The sequence below is a fragment of the Onychostruthus taczanowskii genome, unplaced genomic scaffold (assembly GCF_017590055.1).
Source record: "Onychostruthus taczanowskii isolate IOZ18803 unplaced genomic scaffold, ASM1759005v1 scaffold148, whole genome shotgun sequence".
NCBI lineage: Eukaryota > Metazoa > Chordata > Aves > Passeriformes > Passeridae > Onychostruthus > Onychostruthus taczanowskii.
In genome coordinates this window covers 497,962-517,075 of record NW_024498663.1, presented here as the reverse complement: position 1 = coordinate 517,075, position 19,114 = coordinate 497,962, and the positions used below count along the sequence as shown (strand labels likewise).

The window sequence follows — 19,114 nt, the reverse complement described above, 5'->3', positions numbered from 1 at the left end:
TAAAGTTCATCCTTCCCAGTTTTTGCATATCAAATGTGCGATTTCACCAGCTTCTTTTAAACAACTTTTTAGTACTGTTTAGTACTGAATTGCTAGTACCAGTACTCTTTCAAATCAGTTTGTTAAGCAAAAAGCCACTAGTTCTTGGTACTTCTCCTCCCACCACCACCCTGTCCTGAGATACATGTACACAAGTTGTTGCAGGAGTTGTAAATCTTTAAATTCACTGTAGTCTGCCACCATCTCAGCCAACTGTTGGGAGTATATTTCCTCATCTGACCTGCTAACAGAGAGCTGATTGCTTTCCTAAAGACCTATTTGATGAGTAGCAAGAGAAGGTTGAGATTTGGAAATAATGAGCTTGCCCCCTCTTACCTCAACGAGCGTTGGGCAGATGTACATCACAGGAAAATTATCATCTCAGACAGTTCCAATTTGCAGAATGAAAAGCATATGGAAATTGAAGCATTAAAGAATAGATGTTTAAATTCAGATTATACTGTCTTTGCTTCTAATGTTACAGGCATTATAGCTTCATTGCTATATCGAGTGTGAGATTTGCTCTCAGACCAGTTTGGTACCAGCAATGGTTGCCATCTTGCAATTTACATTTGCATACTTGTTGTCTTGTATCTGAAGTACTCACACTGTGCATTGCCTTGCTAAATTGGCTTTGTGATCTGTAGGGGAATTTGCAAGAAAACACCTCCATAAGAGAGATAATGTAAGGAAAACATCCAAAGTGGGGTCTCACATGCATAAGAAAAATCCACTGGAACTTCTGTGAGGCTTGTGCAGGGTATGTCAGTGTCAAGACCTTAAGTGTCATATTTCAAAATGCATATGACACCTTCTTCCCACTATAGGTTCCCCTCCACCCCCAACTTAAAGAATCCCTGATGTCTCCATAAGGAATATAATCTGTTTTAAATGGGTTGGCATTTGAATTCTTGGTATGCCAGAAGGAGCTGGTCTGTATTTGGTCATATTCTGTATTTGCTGTGCACACAGAGCTTGCATTTAGAAGTACAATTTATCTTAATGTAAAAGCTACAGAACTCATTGAAATGGAGTGTATGTGCTGCTTAAAAAACCAGTGTGTTGGTTTAAAAATACTCATTTGTTTGTATTGTATTTAAAATAATTTTTAATTAACAAAGTCTTGCTGTATATAACATGAAAATGAAGGCTCTTTCTTATTGCTTTTCAGTTATCTCTAATGTTACTGTAATTACAGTGTTGGTGCAATTAAAGTGTGTAATGCGGTTATGTTGACACTTGTTCAAATGTTTGAAATATCTCTCCCTGTGCCACTCCCTTCCCCCCCCACCAATGCCTTCTTTCTCCCTTTTCCTGTTCTGCTTAAATCTTACTGTTGTTTGATATGCTAGGAAATTAAACATTCTTGCCTTTCAACCCTGCAGGAGTTAAACAGCCACAGGAGAGAAAAGAGTTGGTGCTTTTCATTTGAACCATTGTAAACCAATGGTATACCTCATTTTTTGATGTCTAAACAGCTCTCTGTTCATTGTTCGCAGCCTCACAGAGGAGGTCTTTTGGGTGCAGAGGTAGAAATGCTTCACTTCTTGTGTTGGCTAGAGATAGTCTAGCATTTAGATCTCGAGTTAAATATTGTCAATTAGCATATAGCTTTTTGTCAGTGGTCAAGTCCACAAAAATTCGTTTGCAGTGAGCAAAGATACAGCAAAGAAGTTCTGTAAGGACAGCTTTTCATTCTGTGCAAGACTGATTTAAAGGTCAACTGGACTGGAATTCAGTTAAGGATTGGATTATATTTTTTTCCTTGTGTGTATATGACTGAATATACATTGGCGGGTACAAAAATGCACACAGAACCCCAGCAATCACCACACCACCTTCTCTGCCCTCTGCTTTTTGATTTTCAGGAGTTGACATGCTCAAGTTTCAATGAAACTGCTGTCTTACTGGTAATGAAGTGTGATTATTGGATTGATCTTCCTTACATTTACAGGTCGTGTTTGGCCATCATTGCTACATGGAATGTAATATTGGTTCATTATTGTATTTAAGCCTGCTTAATTTAATGAATAACAGCTTGAAATTTGTACGATGTTTATATGAGTAGGTAGTTCTGAATCTCACAGTTTATCACAGCACATGAATATGTGAGGAAAATGAAACATTTTACACTTAGACTTGTAATATTTGGTGTGTCTAATGACACAATCAGATTGAAGGATAGTCAGTCTTTTAATTATATCTTATTTCCAAAATTGAGCTTTGTCTGAGCAGCTCAGTCACTGTGTGGACTCATTTAATACTGATTACATTTTTTTAAATGTAATTGCCGGTCAAAAATGGGAGAAAAAGTCCCCAAATTCCTTATTGCCACAGTACTGGCAGACACATGAGTAATCCATAGAATATGGTGTCCTTCAAGAAAGATGTGAACTGAGCTAAACACAAATCTGAATTTCACACTCAGTGGAGGACAAAGCAGCTGATCAGAAGAGGAAGTTTAAATTGCCCCAGCTGAAGGCTGAAAGTGTCATTAAACAGAGATACTGTGCAAAACCATCACATCTCTTGGAAGGCTGTCCATGTCTGCTCTTTGTGCAGAAAGCTCTTTTGATTTGTGAAAGACTGAAGTATCTGAAAGTAACATTTTAGCTCTGCTGGCTTCTCTTAGGCGGCCCCTCCCCTCTCCACTTTCCCCTTTCCCTCCCTCTTTCTCTCTCCCCTCTTTATCCCTTCCCCTTGTTATCCCTATCCCCTTTTTTCCCTTCCTTTTTTCCTTCCCCCTAAAAGCCCATCCAAAAACATTAACTGAGTTATAGGGTGGCAATATACATTTCTATTTGAAAAAAAAACCCTAACCTTGCAAGAGAATCCAGTTGACTTTTAAATCTTTTTTATTAGACTTTCACACATTTAATGTCCATGTCCTCCACAACCATAGAATTCTGGTAATACTGTTTACATGAAAAACACAACTTTAAGATGTCTTATCCCTTTGCAAACCATTCACTGCAGCTTGGACTTTTCAACATTTTAAGTATTGGTATCTCTCCTTGGGAAGATGATGTTTAAACATTAAAGGATCCTTAAAGGACATACTTAAAATTGCTTTTTGACTTGAGTCTTTGCAATCTGTATGGTAATATTTGTGAGTCTGAGTGTATGTTGTGATATTTTTTTGTAACTGATTGAGCAACTTATTGCAAGTGGAGCAATCAGTTTACAAATCACAGTGGAAAATTTTGTGTGATGATTTCTAATATTTCACAAAATACATACTTGCTTGTTGTAAACTGAATTGGCAAAGTGTAAAAGAGAATGTGGGTAGGAGCTAAGTTTCTCTGAGCTGCACATCTAAATATGTCTACAAAATCTAAGGCTTTTTTTTTTTTTTTTTTTTTTTGGTGTGCTTTTTGGATTTTTTTTAATATAACCAGAATTTAGTTTCAGCAAATTGGACACAATACAGATAGGAAAGACAGTGTCCAGTGTAATTCGTTACTTCATCAGTGCTTTCTTCTTAAAATATGAGTGTAGAAATGCTTTAAGCAGAAAGCAAACTAGAGTGTTGGTATTTTAACAGTCACGAGGCAAAAAGAGGATGTATCTCCTTATTTTTGAGTATTGAAGTGGCAGAACACGCCAAGCAGCTTAGCAAATAAATTTCCAAAAACAGGAAAAAACCAGGATTTAAACCAGGAAAAAAACTCCAACCTAGATTCTCAGAGTGCTGTTAATGAAAAGGGATGAGACATCTGAAGGTGTGCAGGAGTTCCTTGATACTGGATTGCTTTCTGTAGAGAATGTCACCAGTCTTTGCAGAGCATGGCTCATGATGACAGTCTCATTTCAGTCCACCACAGGCAGAATGAAAGGCCTCCATTGGGATGGATAAGAATTTCAGATTGTATTTTTAAACTTGACCACTGCACCATGTTTTTTTTTTCCTTGTTATCTTGCTTTGTCATTGTTCGCTCTCTGCTCTAGCATACTACTTGTAGGCAGTCCCAATATGTGCTGCGTTGTATGATTATTTTCTTAGTTTCAGCAAATGTGTGTAATCTAGATCACTTTTTGTAGCTGTTGTCTGCATGGCACTGCATGTGAAGTCATCTTTTTGTCTAGGACATTGTGGAAGTCTGTGTAGAAGATTTCTCTGTGTTCCTTTGTGCAGTGCTAGCTTGGAACATACACTGAAATTACAAGTTTGTGTTTCACTGTTGTTGCTGTGCCTTGCATGTGTGTGTTGCTGTGTATGCCAAGTTATAGGTACTGCAGGATGTGCAGTAATTAATTCAAGTAAATATGAAAAAAACCCGTGAAATTGGACAACAATCTCTGCTCCCTTAGATAGAGAGTTGCATACCTGTGCCTTGTGTCACCCATCCTGTTCTGTAAATGCAGCCTAGTTGTTCTGCTCAGAACTTACAGAAAAGCATGGGACCAAGCTGGGTGGGAGACTGTCAGTGCATGCACACTTATCCATGCTCTGGTTGTGACTTCTTAGCTGACAGTCACGCATTACTGCCACGGGTTAAATTTCAAAGATATTTAAAGGAACTGATTCTTCACAGGAGTGTTGGTTTGGTGTTTTATTTGAAGAGGCTGGAAAGGACATGATAGGAATGGAGGTTTTAGATTGTTAGGTAAAGGAGCAGCAGGAGAGCAGCCCAAGGCAAGTGTGTTTTGCGTAACATCACAGGACCCTTCAGAAAGAAATAAAGCATTAGCAATTTTGATGGGAAAATACTGATTAAATACAGAGAAGAACAAATTTCCCTTTCTGAAGAAGAGCCAATTTCAACACCAAGAATTCCGCTTTAAGTCATATCTCCATTTACAAATTTGTTAGTGTTTGGTTTCAGCTGGAATAGAGTTAAATACTGGAGTATAAATTGCAGGGGTAACAAAAATAAAAAAATAGTAATACAAGAGAGAGAGAAGAATAAAATCCAAGAGAAACAAGTGATGCACAATGAAATTGTTCACCCAGTGCCCACCCTGTCACACCTGACTGCCCCTAGTTTAGGTCATGTCCAGGACATGTTATAGTTTGGAATATCCCTTTGGCTGTTTGGCTCAGGTGTCCTGGCTGTTCTCCCTCCCGGGTTTTCATGCTCCTGCTCTCTGGTGAAGCATGGAAAACTGGAAACTCCTGGATTTAGGGTAAGGACTACTTAGCAACAGCCAAAATATCAGTGTGCAATAACCTAATACTGAATCCAAACCACAGCACTGTACCAGCTACTAAGAAAATGATCTCTAACCCAGATGAAATCAGGACAGTTAGTCCTAATTTCAATATGCAGTGCTCTCAAAGAGATATTAAAGAAACACATCGGCACTACAGAATATGGTTTTTTTTTTTGTTTCTTTGTAAGGGAAAGCTGAGAGAATATAAGTTAAGCCTAAAGACTGGCTTAGCCTGTTTTTGTAATACATAAAGGATTCTTTGTGGTAGTTGCAGCCTGTGGGCTCATGAGTGAGACAGGATGCACACCTGGTTTGATAACCTCAGGAGTATTACCTTGTGAATAACCTCTGAATCTGTGTGAGCCATCTCCTTACAGACTCAAAAGGCTTCTTAAGTTAGTGGCTTTTCTTGAGCCTGTGATTTTTACTTTGGAGAGAACGGGAAATTTGTGTGTAGCTGTTTGGTAGGAGTGCAGCATCTCTGCAGCTCCCCCTTTAGAAATTAACAGAGGTAGATTTATGCTGTTTAACATCCCTGTTGAGATCTGTGGTTCCTCAGTTCAGGGTAGAGTTACCTGAAGATATAATTACCTCAGATTCCCCTTTGGTGTGCAGGGCTTATTTAGCAGCCCTCCTTTATTGAGGCCTTTCAGGAGGGGCCAAGTGAGCCTCAGCATTTTTTGACTAAATTATTTGGTGATGTCGCTGTTGAGTAAGAAATGCCACAGACTCACCTAAAGGCTGGTTTACACAGCATAGCAGCTTTACTTCGGATTCTCCTTTTTATACATTGTTCCAATACAGCTAGACCTGATTGGTCAATTAATCAATACATTTCACCTGACTGGCTAATTAACAAAATGCCCTTCCTATAAACAGTCTGAGAAAAACAAGGAAACAGAGAGTAGGAAAGCAACAGCTGCAGGTTGTTTATAATAACAAGCTATCATTTATCTTCAACTCCCTAAAGTCTCACATGCCAATTCTGGGAAAACTTACCTAGTTTTCTTGCTCTCTGACCAGACTGTCACATCCACAAGATATCACACTGTTCCCGCGCTTTCCTGGGTTTTTTTTGTGATATCTCTTGGGATGAGTAAAGTAAGTTTGAACTTGGCCAAAGCAAATTTCAGGGAGCTCAAGGTTAGCTATGTATTTCTGTTGCTCTGGGAGTAAGCATCTTTCACTTCAATACATTAGGAAACTGTTGCTCTCTGTACAGGTAACCAGTTAGTCTAAAACCACTTGGCTTCCACAAAGTTTTGTGTTTACTGTTTCAAAAGGTTACAGCTTGAGTGCATCCAAAACTAGATAAGTAAATGGAAGAGCTAAATTTATCTTAACATAAAATTAAGTTTTCAAGTAGTAGGTTGTAGTGTTCTTTGGAGTCAGACATTACACTACCTTGTCAGGGCAATTTTATTCTCTTTGGCTTGGCAGACTGCATATGAATTGGTGTTGTACTGGTTTGGATGATGTGCTACAGTCTGGAATTGGTTCGTAAATTCCTGTGCTTCTTTTAAAATCTAAACCAGTTTGGTTTATGCTCATCCTGAATTGGGTTTTGGTGTCTACACAGGCAGAAAACGCAATTCACTGACTCCTAGATCGACTCTGTTTCCTTGTCCGAGTTGCCAGCGGGATATTGATCTCGGGGAGCGTGGCATCAATGGCTTATTTCGCAACTTCACTTTGGAAACCATTGTGGAAAGATACAGACAGGCAGCCAGGGCAGCCATTGCTATTATGTGTGATTTCTGCAAACCTCCACCTCAGGAGTCCACAAAGAGTTGCATGGACTGCAGTGCAAGCTATTGCAATGAATGTTTCAAAATTCACCATCCTTGGGGAACTGTGAAAGCCCAGCATGAATACGTAGGACCAACCACCAACTTCAGACCCAAGGTAAGTATACTGTACCTTACAGAATTCAGGTTGCAGCATTCTCATGTAGCTGCGGACATATCTGTGTAATGATAGTTGCTTTTCAGGACCATGATTGCTTTATTGACAATTGCTGTTATTTATTGAGTGAACCACAAGCTTGGTGGTCTTTGCTGTCATTGAAGGGGACATTGAGAACATACTTGAAGGGTCCTGTAAAAATAAGGCGTTTTACTTTGTGGAATGGATTGTGTTACTTGTGATTTGAGTCTTTCTTTCCTTGTCTTTTTTTTTTTTAAATTTATTTTCTTTTTTTAGGCTTAATGATCACAAATAACAGAATATTCTAAGTTGGAAGGGACCCACAAGGATCATCAAGTCAGCTTTTAAGTGAATGATTCATATAGGGATTGAATCCATATGCTTAGTGTTATTGGCACCTTGCTTTTGAGCATCTAGAATGGACTGCCTAGGGAGGATGCCTGTGTGTGGTAAACTTAAAGACCTCAACACACCTGGCCTCTTCCAGGCCCCCTTTAGGTACATCCCCTTTGGATGCTTTGTGCTTGAATTTGATCCATCACCAAGCATCTTCTTTCTCTCCTTCCTTGCATCTAACAAGAGCAAAAGGTGGAGTTATGGAGACCATAACTGCTGTTACTGCATTCAGGCAAAACAGTGATAACAAAATACCACTACCTTTGTGCCTCATGCTGAGCATGGTGCAGTACGTGGCAGTGCCTTATTGAATTTATTAGATCACAGATGTTACATGTCACAGATGCTGTCTTGCTAACCAGGGACCACAACAAGGGCCTTAACGTCCCAACACATGCGGTGTGCCTGTGCCTCCTTGCAGGACGTCCCACAGGTGCCAGAAATGCTGATGGTCAAGGAGTCCTGATTAATTATGATTAAATTAAGTAAATTTGATTAATGTGCAATGTGTAAGAAGCTCTTGACTGCTGGTGTACTTTCCTTCTGACACTGGAAAAATTTGAGCCTCTAAAGTTAGGAGGCTGGGAGATACTGAATGTCCAAAAGTCCACTTGGTGGTGTTTTCCTTGAGTCTAAAAGATAATTCCAGTTAAAAGTGAGCACGTGCTTCATATGCTTTTAAATGTGCTTGCACACACATTGTGTGAAATGTCCCTCTATTGGATAAATGAGAAAGTATGCAAACTTTCACCTATCTTCTAGCTCTTCCTTTAAAATGGTTATACAGCTCTTTAAAAGCTTCTCTCCTGTGGCATCTAAACCCTCACAGCTGCAACATTGTTACTGGAAAATACCAAAGGCATCTTGTGATTCCTGTGCGCTCCCAAAAGTGCCCTGTGGTGTTACACTACATGCGGACTGAATTCAAGGATTAAAAGTCGGTAGCTGAATTCTCTTGAAGCAGAGCAAAACGGGGTGAAGTGGTTTAGATTATTCTGACACTGATGTATTGAGTATGTGTGCACATGTGGGATTTAGCATTTCTAATTATATGTGAAGACAGGGAGAGGAGAAAAAAGGAGAAAAGCATAGTGTAGTTAACTTTAGTTACATATACTTGTTTTGAAAAACTTCCCCACTGTGGTAAGCTGATCTTTACTGTGCTCTTATAGAAACTTTTCTGAGGACTGTTTGAGCTTAATGCAAAGAAAGAAAAGTGCATTTCTCGTTGCACTGCATTTTTAAGACCTGAGCTGAAAGCATGAAGTATTTGTTAATTTCCTAAACAATGTTCTCAGTCATCACTTTAATTTACAACCAGGCTGGAGAGCACTTTCCAGCGTGTGTGGTGGGGATGGGAGAAGCACATACTGGGCTGATTGTTCTTGAGTTTTGAGAGAAGACAAGGCAGTCTGCTGACCTCTGCTGTCTCTTGCTTGCAGGCTGTAGTTCTTGCTTATATGAGGAGATGAATAAGAATAAGGATTTTCTGTGAGGTGTGACTACACACTGCTGGAAAAATTGCTTCCACAGACTAACAGAATGACTGTAGCTTTTGGAGATGTTTGCCTGCACAGCTGATTTTCTTGGCAGCTTCCTTTTTTCCCTTTTTTATTTCCTTCCAAATCTAGTAGTCAATCCAAATGGGATCACTAACTGCATATTTGGTTTAATGATAGTCTTAGGGTGATGGTGAGACTGGTATGCCTTTGGGCTTTTCACCATACCATAAGATAACATTTGAGACTTGAGGGCTGGTTTCAGGTTTTAGCTTATTGTGTCCATATTTGTGCCACTCACAATTTTCTATTTTTATGCTCTTTTCTGACCTTTCTTGAGTGGGGGCATATTGAAACTGAAAAGCTTCCTCAAAAGCTCCTCTGTGGTAACTTCTATGGAATAGATGACCCAAACGTTGTCTTTCAGTGCTCTAGAATGAGGCAAAGCAAGCATTTTTTTTTTTTTAAAACACTCACACATACACACACGCGCACACACACATGCTTTATATGGTTTAATCTGTTGCCTGAGTTTGAACTTGAGCAGCTCTTTTTTAACTCTGAGCATTTATTTCAACAAGTTTTGTTTTTGAAAGGTGGTTTTTAGCCAACACAAGCTTTCTTGCAATACTGTTTGAGATAATCCTGGAATTAGCAGCCGGTGTGAACAGCTTGTAACTGGAGTCAGACAGAAAGATTGAAACATTGGAGTCTTTTGTCTTTGAAATTACTGTAGTTGTGGGTGGTGGCTGCCCTTCGTAGCTCCAAGAGCAATGGCTATGTGGTTTATCAAAATCCAGCTTGGACTTAAATTGCTACAATGTTATGTCAGCTCTTGCTTTAAGAAACTGTTCACAGCTGTTGCAAGAGATGCTGGCATGAGCATGGTTAAGTTTGACAGGCTGGGTGTGTCATATGTTGCGTTTACAGCTCTGAGCTGGAGTGTAGGGTGCTGGAGGCATTGCAAACAACATGGGCAGGGTTTAGCAAAAGACTGGTTGCTGTATGGAGGCTACACAGACACTGCTAGAGGCTTACTTACTGTAAACCTTGTGAAACTGTGTGTATTCATCTGCTGGCTTTCAATAGCATTGACAAATATAAAAGGTAGAAGATAAACTGACTGTAAAAAATTCACTGATGAAGTCACATGTTGCTTTGGGTTCATTTGGTGTTTTGATTTCTTGTTGAGAACCTCCGTTTTTGGAAGTACACCTGTATTGTCTCTGCTCTTTTTTTTTCCCCCCACACAGATTTTGATGTGTCCAGAACATGAAATGGAGAGAGTAAACATGTACTGTGAAATCTGCAGAAGACCTGTTTGTCATCTTTGCAAACTGGGTGGAGGTCATGCAAACCATAGAGTAACAACCATGAGCACTGCCTACAAAACCCTTAAGGTAAAGGAAAATATCATTGGACCTGGCCTTAAGAAGGGAAAGAGTACTTCCAATGTGAGGGCAAACTCCCACTGGATAGAAGCCAGGCTGTGTGTTTAGGAGACCCTGAACTAGTTTTGAGCCCTGTCATTGTGCAACATTTGTTAATGTATATATTTATGTGATATAGGGCATGTTTTAGAAACTAAACTGTTTGCTATGATGCTTGAAACATAACCCCAGAAAAGTGCTGTCATCTTATTTCAGCTAATTGTACAGCAATACAGACAACACAGAAGGTTTAAGTAGTTAATCAACTTTACAAGCAATTTTTTTTAATATCAGTGTTCAGGTAGCTTGTGGTAGAGGACACTTGACAAGCCCATCTGAGAAATTTGCATCTGAAATATCTGTTGATATCTTTGTATGTTTCTGAAGCGGCATAGCTGTTAATTTCCTAAGCAAAGCACAGCAGTAAAGACTTGCAATTTGAAAACAGTACCTACTTCCTCTTCTTCCTTTTCTTCCTCTCTTGCTCTCAGGAGAAAAAAAAAGGGAAAAAAAAAAAGGGCAGATTAGTCTGCCTTGTGCTATTTGGCCTCCTCACCAGTTTGCAAGGTTTTTCCTGTACAACTCCTAACTCTTGCAGCTTAGGAAGCACAGGGACAAATCTGTGATTTGAACTATTAATTTTTCTAGCAACTCTTACTACAAATGAGTTAATAACCAGCAGCTCCTTTCTGTAAGTTTTCATGTCTTGAAGCCTCTTTTTCCCAGTCTAAGAGAGGGTGATTCCTGGGTGATTGGGAGCCAGCTGACACTGTTACCTCTGATCCTTAAGAGCCTGTGCCAGCAGTCTCACTCACAGTTGCTTTGCAATCACTGCAGGTCACCAAACAATTCTCCACAGGACTGCTGCTCACAACTGGTGTCATGCTGTTGTCCTTGTGGCTAGATAAACTGAGGACAAAACAGGATGACCTGTCTGTTCTGGTTGTCACTTTGTGTGAGATGCCCTATTCTTGCTGTTTAACTTCAACAGGAGAAGCTTTCAAAAGATATCGAGTACCTCATCAGTAAGGAGACCCAGGTGAAAGCTCGCATCACTCAGCTGGATCTGCTGCTGAAAGAAACAGAGGTAAGAGTGGCTTGAAGATTGTCTGGGGTTGGCCTTTGTACAGACATAGGAAGGATTCAAAACTGTTTTCAGTGAAATTGAGTTTTTCAGTTAAGTAGTAAAACAATTTTTGAACAGTTTGTGGGAGACTAAATCACACATGGTAAGACCTAGTCCTGCCAGTATGGGAAGTGCTGCTTTTTTTTTTTTTTTTTTTTTTTTTTTGTGCTACTGTAAATTTAAATACAATAAAGATTCCTTGATACCTTAACCAAAGTGGATTAAACACAGGGTATTTGTGTGTTAGTGATGGTGCACTATTTACACTGTCTGTTTACCTTGAGAAAGTCAGAATTAAGGACAAAACCTCCCTGCAGAAGAGTCACATACAAGCTGAAAAACGCAAAGGCAGAAATTAAAGAAGCTCCTAGTACTTCAAGACAAATACTTGATTACAGACTGCATCTGTGTTTTGCAGTTTCTTTTATCCAGGGCAGTATTTAGAGGTGACACTATGGTTCGGAGGGCATACACGAGAAGCTGGGCTGGACCCTCAGGTCAGGGTGGTTGGGAAAGGTGGAAGAGCATCTAGCTCTTGGGCATGAAGACTTCAGAGCCTAACATGTTTTTACAGTGCTTTTTCATGAGCTATCTAGACAAATGTAATGCATAACTCAAGGTGTGATCAGAGGAATACTTTCCTGCTTTTCATTCCTGTTAAAGACATCAAATGCTGACTAGCTTGGGTGGTGTGCTGATCTCATTTTCAGTGCTGAATAGCATAACAAAGTTTATTAGTCTTACCTGTCAAATGGATGACTAGATTACTGTGATGTCTTGAACAACCTTAAGTATGTTTCTTAAGTAAGAGTCACAATGATGTAGAATCTGTCTGAAATGTCTTTTGTTTGCTCCTAGTGCAACAGTGAAAGAGCTAAACAAGAGGCATCTCAGAGTTTTGAGAAATTATATTGTGTCCTGGAAGAGAAGAAATCTGCAGCTCTTAGGGCAATTGAAACTTCTAAGAATATAAGGTTGGAAAAATTGCAAACACAAGTGGAAGAATACCAAGGGCTCCTGGAAAATAATGGCCTTGTAGGATATGCTCAAGAAGTGCTTAAAGAAACGGATCCCTCCTGTTTTGTTCAAATAGCAAAACAGCTTCATGTCAGGTATCTTAAATATCTTCTGTTTGAGGTGCAAGTACTGTTCCAGGATGTCTGTGCAGTTTTATTCTTGGGAGATGGTCCTGTTCATGTTCAGCTGGAATTCCTGCATTAGAGTGTGCCCTAGGAAACAACACTCAGGAGAGGAGTGCTCTTGTCCTGCCACAATGCCTAGCCGTGTTCAGTGGGACTGCAGTGGGAGGGTAGTCTGTTTAGCTCCCTGACAAATTCCTGGTCTCAGAGATTTTATCAGGTATTTGCAAGTTAATCTAACAGGTTTCTTCTGGCTTTAGGCTCTTTGATCTTGCTGTTTTTTACTAGCACCCTACATCAGTTTTGTTTTTTGAACATAATGCTCCAAATTGTTTAAATGATTTGCCAAATGAATGACTGCCTGTTCATTATCTTTACACTGATGTACAAAAGGCCTTTAAATTTGGCCTTTGAGAACCTTTCTAGAGATTCTAGAGAAAATTTCTGGGAGACATCAGTAAGTACATGAAAGCAGAATTTTTTTTAAAGCAAAACCTAGCATTTTTACTTTAACAAATGGCCCACTTGAATTGCCTTTTTTTTTTTGTTGTGTTATCCCACTTTTGTGTTTTCAGAATCCAAAAAGCTACTGAGTCTCTGAAGAGCTTTAGGCCAGCAGCTGAAACTACTTTTGAAGACTTTGTGGTGGACACTGCCAAGCAAGAAGACATCCTTGGTGACTTGTCCTTCCATTCCAATGGTAAATTCTGAGAGCATTAGGTCTTTCTCAAGTTTTAGCTGTAAGGGCTTCTCTGGAGAAAGACAGAACTGAACAGGGCTGCAGTTGCAGAGCTCAGTGTTGTGACTTGCATTGTTCCTTCTGTCTGCACGATTCAGAAGGCATTACCTGGCAGCAGTGTTAGCTTCAGCTTTCATAAAGAAGCTAAAAAGACATTTCCTTTAGTACCAGTTTGCACTGGCTTCCAAAATATTGTATTTACATCACACTCAGTCTTTCTAAAAGCTTTTTTTTTGTATGACAGAAAGTAATAGTTTTTAAAGCTGCCAGAAAATAAAAGGCTCAAAGGAAAAACAGAAAATAGGGGATTTATTTAAGTGTATGAACACAGAACCATCCTCATCTACTCCTTTTAACTGAGAGAGTCAGATTCCCCCCTTTAACAGTGCTATAGCTCAACAAAGGGGTTATCTCTTGGTTTAAGACAGTTTTAAGAGGTGGATGCTTTAAAATGAGTTTCCTCCCAATACAGTTTTAACCAATCCCTTTCCACCAATAAGGAAAAACAAATATGAGTAGATAGAAGTGAAAAAAAATAACAGTTTACTAAAAAACCAAAATAGCAATGGGCCAAAAATAACTTTTACAGTCCCTAGTTATAAAGTGGCTGAAATCTCACAGGGGCACAGACAGAGTTGGAATACAATAACAGTTTGGGTTACCCAGGACTGGTTGTACGGTTAACTCCAAAACAACATGTATCTAAATTTCAGAGCTTTTTTTCTCATGTGTTTCAGGTCTAGAAATACCAGAAATCAATGAAGAGCAGAGCAGGATGTACAACAAAGCTCTGATCAGCTGGGAATTCCCTGGGAAGACAGATTCAGCTGATATCTATGTTCTTGAATATCATAAACTTAATAAAGAAGAGGAGAGTGTGACATGGCAGAAGACTGAAGTTTGTGGCAAGAGCAAAGTATTATCTGATCTTGATGATGACAGTAGCTATGCCTTTAGAGTTCGAGGTTACAAAGGGTCCATCTGTAGCCCTTGGAGCAGAGAAGTGATTATGCGTACTCCTCCAGCTCCAGGTATGGGGTTTTCTTATGTCCGTCCGTGTTAAGAGCTGAAAGTAGTTTCCAGTAGCTCCCAGATGTCTCCTACTGTTATCAGTTTCATAAATGTTTAGAAGCACTGTTACAGATTAAGTCAGTAACATACAGAGACTGTTAGCTTGCATGACATTCCTTGGTAGCCTTTAAAAGTGGCAAATTCTAATGCCTGTATGACTTAAAATGTAGTTTATAAGCACAGAAGGCCAAATACGTAACTAAGCAGATTTTTTTTTTTGGGATGCTGCTTTTCAGTTTTCAGTTTTCTTTTCGATGACAAATGTGGGTACAACAATGATCACCTCCAGCTGAACCCAAGACGAACCTCTGTGGAAAGTCAGGCTGGATTTCCTCTGCTTCTGGGATCTGAGCGCTTGCAGGTTGGATGCTTCACAACCCTGGATTACATCATTGGCGACACTGGGATTGCCAAAGGGAAGCACTTCTGGGCTTTTAACGTGGAAGCCTATTCATACCTGGTGAAAGTAGGAGTTGTTCCTAGCAACAAGATACAGAAATTGTTCCACAATACCCCTGATGTTATCAGTCCAAGGTAAATTGCATACTCTTGCTTTAATGCATGTTTCACATGAGGGGATGGTTTTTTGAAAAGGTAAATGAAGAGCAAGTCTGTTCTCAGTACACAAGGTGAACCTAACCAGTGAAAAGTTTGAAGGATATGGTGTAAGCAGGTTGTCCCATTATAAGCAGAAAGATGCCCTGATTATCCAGAGTCCCATTTTCTTTCTTTTTGGGAAAGAAGTCAGGTTCCTGTATATGTCAGGGAATGTCAGTTAAAGCAAGAAGGTTAAAAATAAGTGTAAGTTTTAAGATTGAAGCAATGCTTGATTATCAGTGGTAAGGCTCTGCCTTAATTCCCTTGGCATACAAGGTCTGGCAGCCTTTCAGAGGAACAGTGTTCACTGTACATATTTGTATGTTTTTGGAGTAGCTGTGTCACAGTGGATTCCGAGTCACTGGCTTACCCCAGGCTACATGCTTGCATACTGTATTGGAGTGCTACTGAGCACAAGGCAAAGTACAGTGGACAAACCAATAAAAAGATTTCCATCTCACAATTACAGTAGTAGCAAGCCTGGATGTGTGTGGGAACTGCAGGCAGGGAGGCTATCTCCTGGGGACTCTTATTCAGAAATTTAATGAATGTTTGGCTTCTTCCTGTATAACACAAGAAAATATGTCAGCACAATCTTGAGCTGCTTAAAGCCAGATGGAGGCATTTGCAAAGTGAGAAATTCGATCTAAATTTCCTGATTTCTTTTTCCTTCTCCACATAGATATCTGTAAAATTTTAGCTGACACAGAAACAACTGCCCCCACAAGCATCCCAAAACTGAAATCCAAAGTAGGGAATGTCTCTACTGAAGAATGTGTGCTTCCCCATGTGTCTTTATCTGAGGACAGAGGTGGAGAGAAAAGCATGTAGACTAACCAAATATGTCTGCAGACTCTCCAGTAACCATCTGGGAAGCTGTTCAGGGAAGTCTTCAGACAGAGTACTTTAAAAAAAGCCCCCAGACTTAAACCACTAAAACACTACCTTTTGTTTTGTGAATTTTACAGATACTGTAACATAGCACCATCATAGAAAACTCACAGGACATGTTCTTGTCTGTAAGGATTGGTCATATTTGCTAAGTTACTTCTCAAGTTAACTAATTTACTGTACCTGTAGGTTCACTAATGATTGCCTAGCATAAGCACATTTAGATACATCCACTCCTTAGTAAAGCCTTCTGTGGTCTTGTCCTTATTGGAGTTCAGCTGTTATAAATTGTTTGAAGTAACGCAAATGAAATCCCACCTACTAAATGCCTCTTCTTTCCTGGCTAAGGTATGTATCACTGGAGTAAGCAAAGCCTGGTGGGATGACTGCTGTGAATGGAATGCCCTTTTAGTTACAGGCTCTTCAGAGGGACAGGGGGACAGATGAGTGTGGGGGTGGCACTGTCTGTAACATAGTGTCTGGAATGTATGGAGCCTGCAGCTGGCAATGCTGCAGTTCAGAACCTCCGGGTAAGGATTAAGGGACAAACAAAGTGGATGTCATTGTGGGAATCTACTACAGGCTACACAGCCAATATGAGGATTGATGAATTATTCCTTAAGGAGCTAAGGAATATCTCTACATCAACCACCCTTGTCTTTGTAGGGCACTTCAGCTTGGCACATGTTAACTGAGAGCACCACATAGGTGATACAAACAGGTCCAGAGGAGTTCTAAAACACCTGGATGATAACTTCTTGGTATGGGTATTAAGGGAGCCAGCTGAGAAAGGTGCTCTCCTTGATTTTTTCCTTGTCAACAGAGAGGATCTTGTGAGCCAAGTGGAGATGAGCAGCCATCTTGGCCACAGCAACCATGAAGCAACTAAATTTAAAATCTCTGTTGTCAGGAACAGAAGTGCCAGCAAAACTTCAACTCTGGTCATGAGGAGAACAAACTTCAGGCTGCTGAGGGTACTAATCAGGAAAGTCCCCTGGGAGACCACTATTGAAGGTGCTAAGGTCCATCACTTTTTAAGGACCACCTCCTAAGTGCACAGGAGCAGGCAATTCCAAAATGTCATAAGTCAAGCAGGCAAGACAGAAGGCTGGCATGGGTGAGCAGAGAACTTCTAGAGCTAAGGCAAAAAAAAAAAAAAAAGGGTACGGCCAATAGCAGCAAAGTTGGGCAACGTGGGAAAAATAAAGAGATGCTGCTTGACATTTGAGGGAGAAAATTCATGTGGTCAAAGCCCAACTGGAGTTGAAGCTGGCCAGAACTGTAGGGAACAATAAGAAGAGTTTTTAAAAAAATACATTAATAGCAAAAGGGAGTCAGAAATACCATTGGCCTGTTACAGGAGGAGGATGGTCACCTCACTAAAAGGGACAGAGACAAGACAGGGATGTTTAATGCTTTATTGACCTCAGTTTTCAACACCAATGGTGGCCTTTGGGGGTCCCAGACTTCAAGGACCATGACTGTGAGAATGATAAACTCCCAGCCAATCCCAAATTTGTTCAGAATTTGGTGTTCCACCCGAATCCCCATAAGTCTGTGGGGCTTGATGGGATTCATCCTAGGGTACTGAGCTGGCTGATGTTATTGTGAGACCTCTCTGATGTTTCAATGGTCTTTGGAGGTGCTAGTCAACTGGAAACTGGCAAATGTCCCAGTTTTCAACACTGGCAGGAAAGATGATCTTGGTAACTACAGGCCTGTCGGTCTCACTTCAGTGACTGGTAAATTTACGGAGAAGATTATTCTGGGAATTACTGAACAACACCTGAAGGACAGTGCAGCCATCAGGAGAAAGTCCTGCTTGAAAAACTTACTTTTCTTTCATGACACATGTAACCCACTGAGCTGACCAAGGGAAGCCAGTTGGTGTAATCTTTTGATTTCAGTAAAGCTTTTGATGCTGTGTCTCCCAGGATCCTTCTGGACAAACTCTCCAGCACACATCTGGATGAACACATCATGTGATGGGTGATCAGCTGGGTCAGGGGTCAGGCACAAAGGGTTGCAGTGAATGGGGTGACACCAGACTGGTCACCTCTCACTGGAGTGTTCCACAGGGCTCCATGCTCAGCCCTGTGCTCTTCAACAGCTTCAGAAATGGCTTGGACACAGGACTGGAAGGGTTACTAAGTAAGGTCACAGATGACACAGAACTGGGAGCAGCAGTTGACTCCCTCAAAGGCAGGAAGGCCCTGCAGAGAGACCTTGACAAATGAGAGGATTGGGCAGGCACCAACTGCATGAAATTCAATGAGGGAAAGTGCTGGGTTCTGCACCTGGGATGGAGCAACCCTGGATGTACAGACAGACTGGGAAAGGAGAGGCTGGAAAGCAGTGCTCTAGAAGGTATCCTGGGGATCCTGGTGAATGGCCAGTTGAACAGGAGCCAGCAGTGCCCTGGCAGCCAGGAGGGCCCCGTGCCCGGGGGGGCATCAGGCCCAGCATGAGAGCCGGGCAAGGGAGGGGATTGTCCTGCTCTGCTCTGCACTGGGGCAGCCTCACCTCCAGTGCTGGGGCAGTTCTGGTGACACAACACAAAAAAGACATTGAGCTGTTAGAGAGTGTCCAAAGGAGGGTAACAAGGATGGTGAAGGGTCTGGAGGGAAAGCCTTTTAAGGAGCAACTGAAGTCACTTGGATTGCACAATCTGGGGAAGAGAAGATTGAGGGCAGCAGAGAGGCAGACACTGATCTCATCCCTTAGGTGACCATTGATAGGACCCAAGGGAACGACATAAAACTGTCATGAGAGGCTTAGGCTGTGTATTAGAAAAAGGTTTTTCACCCAGAGGGTGGCTGGACTCTAGAGCAGGCTCCCCAGGGAAGTGGTCCCAGCACCAAGCCTGCCAGTGCTTAAGAGGCATTTGGACAATGCTCTCAGGCACACTGTGTAACTCTTGGGGTTGTCCTGTGCTGGACCAGGACGTGGAATACAATGTTTTTTGTGGTTTCCTTCTAATTCAGAATATTCTATGAGTCTATGATTTTTTTACCACCCAAGCTTTTTCGGTGATCATGTGGTGTTGCCTGTCTTACAGAAATGTTCTTCTCCTGTTCACATCACTGATCCCACTTCCGCATTTGAGA

General features: G+C 40.8%; 1 protein-coding gene across 1 annotated transcript in view; it reads left to right on the top strand.

The window, feature by feature from the left end:
• The window catches only part of TRIM36 (tripartite motif containing 36), a 31,962-nt gene that overhangs the window by 10,884 nt on the left and 1,964 nt on the right, over positions 1-19,114 (top strand). Inside the window, exons 3-9 of the mRNA XM_041398427.1 lie at positions 6,773-7,098; positions 10,268-10,414; positions 11,436-11,531; positions 12,429-12,682; positions 13,285-13,409; positions 14,186-14,479; positions 14,756-15,053. Of these exons, the coding sequence (XP_041254361.1) occupies positions 6,773-7,098; positions 10,268-10,414; positions 11,436-11,531; positions 12,429-12,682; positions 13,285-13,409; positions 14,186-14,479; positions 14,756-15,053 (1,540 nt within the window). The remainder of the gene's footprint in view (positions 1-6,772; positions 7,099-10,267; positions 10,415-11,435; positions 11,532-12,428; positions 12,683-13,284; positions 13,410-14,185; positions 14,480-14,755; positions 15,054-19,114) is intronic.